General features: G+C 43.1%; 1 protein-coding gene across 1 annotated transcript; it reads right to left on the bottom strand.

Annotated features, from left to right (window-relative positions):
- Positions 1 to 231: 231 nt before the first annotated feature.
- LOC148029488 (Uncharacterized conserved protein (UCP012943)) lies at positions 232 to 3134 on the bottom strand. The gene is made up of 4 exons (XM_087688327.1): positions 2537 to 3134; positions 1711 to 1921; positions 724 to 823; positions 232 to 648 (listed from the first exon to the last, which is right to left on the bottom strand). Exons 1-4 carry the CDS (start codon positions 2899 to 2901, stop codon positions 392 to 394), a joined length of 933 nt encoding a protein of 310 aa, XP_087544453.1. The 5' UTR covers positions 2902 to 3134; the 3' UTR covers positions 232 to 391.
- Positions 3135 to 3439: the final 305 nt, after the last annotated feature.

Genomic DNA, 3439 nt, shown 5'->3' with positions numbered 1-3439 from the left:
TCGCACTTTCCCATTTTATTTGAACACAATGCATCAAATCATCAAGCTTATGATTCAAGAGAAACCACAGAGCAAGTTGATATCATGTTAGGAGACGCCAACTATTCAGACCTACATAGTCCATAAGCAACGTTCTCATTATGACCAAGACCTTTTTCCCCCACTACTTCACCTGAAATTAACATCACTAAAACCATTCTTAAGTTGGGAATCAATCCAATATACAAGCAGTGACTTGAAGAGAACCAAATAGCCCAGCTCAGTTATGTACAACCCAAAAAGGTAACTGTCAACAATCTTAATGCAGTCTGTGTTACATAATCCTTACCTGTACAATTTTCACACATTTTGAGCTGTTTGTTGGCTTGACAAGTTTTAAAGGTCCAAACCATTATATAGCTGTACGCTTGATGACCACTACTAAAAGCACTGCAACTGCCAGCATCATGCAAGATGCAACAGTCTTGTCCATGCCATCTTTAGAGAAGAATGTTTTTTCGACAGATACAAACATACTGCTGACAATATCAACTACCTTACCCAGCAGTTGTACCACTGCACCAGTGACATAATCACATATTTTGGAAGTGATTTTAGCAAATACATTTGCCTCGTTTATGCCCTTACGTATTTCCCCAGTTGAAGTCCCTGTACCAAACAAAGTTGCGTATTAAACTCCAAGTTAAACCATCCAACCTTGCAACACAAATAGATCAACAGTACCATCTGCCTCTTGCAGTGACTGAGTAAGCTCCACAACTTTTTCATTGGTCATAACTGCTTTCCAGACATTTGGATCAAGGGCTAAAGACTTCACAGCATCCTGGACAAAAATGAAAAAATATCTACTTTGGAATTGTGTTGCACCATTTCAAGTTTCAATTCTTATATCTGTGCATCCAATACAAACTGCCATATACCCAGTTGCTCCTTCCTAATAATGTGTACATAGTAGCAAGTCAAGCTCTGAATACTCAACCCGGGTATCATGACCGAGGCAGTAACTAAATTATTCAGTTCAGCCCAAAGAGTGTGGCCTATTAAAAAGTAGATTTTGAGTTGGTACCATTTAAACACAGCTCAAATAAATCAGTTATGGAATGTAAACAAGGCTGCAGCAACATCAACAAAATCATGTCAGCTTCCACAAACAATTCTTTGTTCAACACCCTTTCTATCCACATCTCAAGAATTGACTCAGTACTCGCTTGCTGATTCTACCAAATGATAGCTAAAACTGTATAAATCTTGGGGGTAGAAATTTTGGAGGCCTTCTCCTGCAAGCATTTCCAGAAAAAATTCCCAGATTCTAGATCATCTCCCGAATGATATGGACCAGCCTGCCCTTTTCACTGCTCAATCACAGCATGCACTCACCTATCGACTAAAGAGAGCAGCCACCTTAAACTAGAAAAAGGTACATCCACTCAAGCTTTATCAGTATTGTCTTTGACTAATAAGATGACATGAAACTTTCTAGGAATAGGAATCAATATATATGGGAGAAATCGAATTCTGCAGCCAGCCAACTATTTAAGCTCTTATATGTCTGACAATTAACATATTTCAAGGACTTTCTGTGTTTGACTGGAGGTAGGACAATCTACTAACCTACTCTTACTCTAGGAGATATTCAAAGGCACAACCAGGTTCCCAAACTTCCACAATTGTCAAGACAGCCTAAAACCACTAAAACCTTGTGTGGCGTACCTGCACTTGTGGTTTCTGTAGTAAGCGAAAGGCCTCATACACGGAGCTGCTTCCCAGAGCAAGCATTCCCAATTGATTAGTAAAAGAAGGAGGCGCTTGTTGCGATGCCACCACTTCTTGTTTGATTACAACACCAGCTACATTTTCACCACCCACATTCTCCATTGACAGCTGGGCACATCTGTCTTCACCTCCTGGAACTGGTATAGATCTGCATCAATGTCAAGCATAAGTCAATGATGGGGAGGGATGCGGCTCTACAAGCTATTCATCAAAATGGAGCCATTTCCCATGTTCAATGGCTTATTTTGGTTGAATTGCATCGCTGATAGTGATCCCAATAAGAAAACCATGGGTCATCTATGATGATTCTAAAAATAATACGTTTGAAAAAGGAATAGCTCTTGCAGAAGGGGATGGCTCCAAAGTATAACAAAATGGATCTAGTTAAGCACAATTAGCAGTACGAGCATCCAACGCTGGGTACCTCACTGATCTGTTTGAAGACGACATATAGATCACCGGAATATTAAGAAAGACGCTTAAAGACCAATCTGCATCTTTCTGGAGATAGGCAACATGAAGAACCATACTTACAACATGACATTCGAACGAACTGCATGAGAGGAACTACTCTAATTATACAAGATGGAGAAACGAATCTGCATAAGAGAGATCACTCTTGACAAAAAATCCATAGCTATAACCAGCATAACTTACAACATTTTGCACAATGGCAATCAACGAATTCGAAATAAGAAATAAACCTGCGTTATAAAACAATACAAACTACGAAAGTATGGGACAAATGGAATGAACCACTTACAGGTGCAGGGCAGCAGCGTGGAGCTCTTTGACAGCCTCATCAACCTCACTGGCCGTCGGTGCAGGGCAAAAAACCAGGCGTTGGTGCTCATCCCCTGCACTGAGGGCCCACTCCTCTTCCTTGTGCCAATCCTCCGGGTCAGGGTACTGGACCGCCTCTGCCGACTTGGAGGACTTGGGGGGAGCCTCATGCTCGAGGAGGCTCCGCGACGACGACGGCAGGTGCTGTTCCAGCCCACGGACATGACAGTACGCTACAGGCGGGCTGGATGTGTTAGGATTCCCGCCCACCGCCACTGCGGCACCAATGCTGCTGGTGGCCCCGACGAGGCGTGCAACACCGCGGAACACAGCCCCTCCTCCCATGGCGAGCGAGTCTAGTGATCGATTTGGCTGGTGCGAGATGTAATCTATCACCGCCTCCACGCAAAAAGGAGGAATTGGGTTGCCTCTTGCACACTTCTTCTTCTGCTGCTTCTTTCCTCCTCCGTTCCTGATCAATGATAATGATGATGATGATAGTGCAGCATCATCATCCTTGAATTTCTAGGGTTTCCTTCGCCCGTGTGACGTGTCGGCATTTTGTAAGCTTCCTCGTCTCTCGTTCACGCCCGTCGCCCACCCTAAATTTAGCTTCTTCATCTATCTATACCACATTATTATCTTGGTTGGAGGTTCGGTTATTTCCCGAACCTCCACTTTTCTCCCGAATCTGAAACTTGAAATTTGAATTGCATGAAAAATTTGAATTGCTTGTATGGGGGATCGAGGTGGTTTTAATGCCCCCCACGTCTTCATGTCCTCCTTCTCTCATGATGAGGATGATAAATATATCCAGGCTTTAGGAGCTTCCTTCGATTGTTCGATTGTTTGTGCAGGTGGAAGAGGTTGAGACTTCAGCGTT

This window comes from Lygodium microphyllum, chromosome 11 (assembly GCF_053477565.2).
Source record: "Lygodium microphyllum isolate KBCC chromosome 11, Lygodium_microphyllum_v1.1.10, whole genome shotgun sequence".
Classification (NCBI taxonomy): Eukaryota; Viridiplantae; Streptophyta; class Polypodiopsida; order Schizaeales; family Lygodiaceae; genus Lygodium; species Lygodium microphyllum.
Note: the sequence above shows the minus strand (reverse complement) of the source record. Positions and strands in the feature narration are given on the sequence as shown.

Excerpts from the sequence above, each read along its gene's own strand:
- LOC148029488 (XM_087688327.1), bottom strand. The coding sequence starts at position 2,901 with ATGGGAGGAGGGGCTGTGTTCCGCGGTGTTGCACGCCTCGTCGGGGCC. Across the intron at positions 824-1,710 it reads TACAGAAACCACAAGTGCAG|GATGCTGTGAAGTCTTTAGC; the intron begins GTACGCCACACA and ends ATTTTTGTCCAG. Across the intron at positions 649-723 it reads GTCACTGCAAGAGGCAGATG|GGACTTCAACTGGGGAAATA; the intron begins GTACTGTTGATC and ends TGTTTGGTACAG.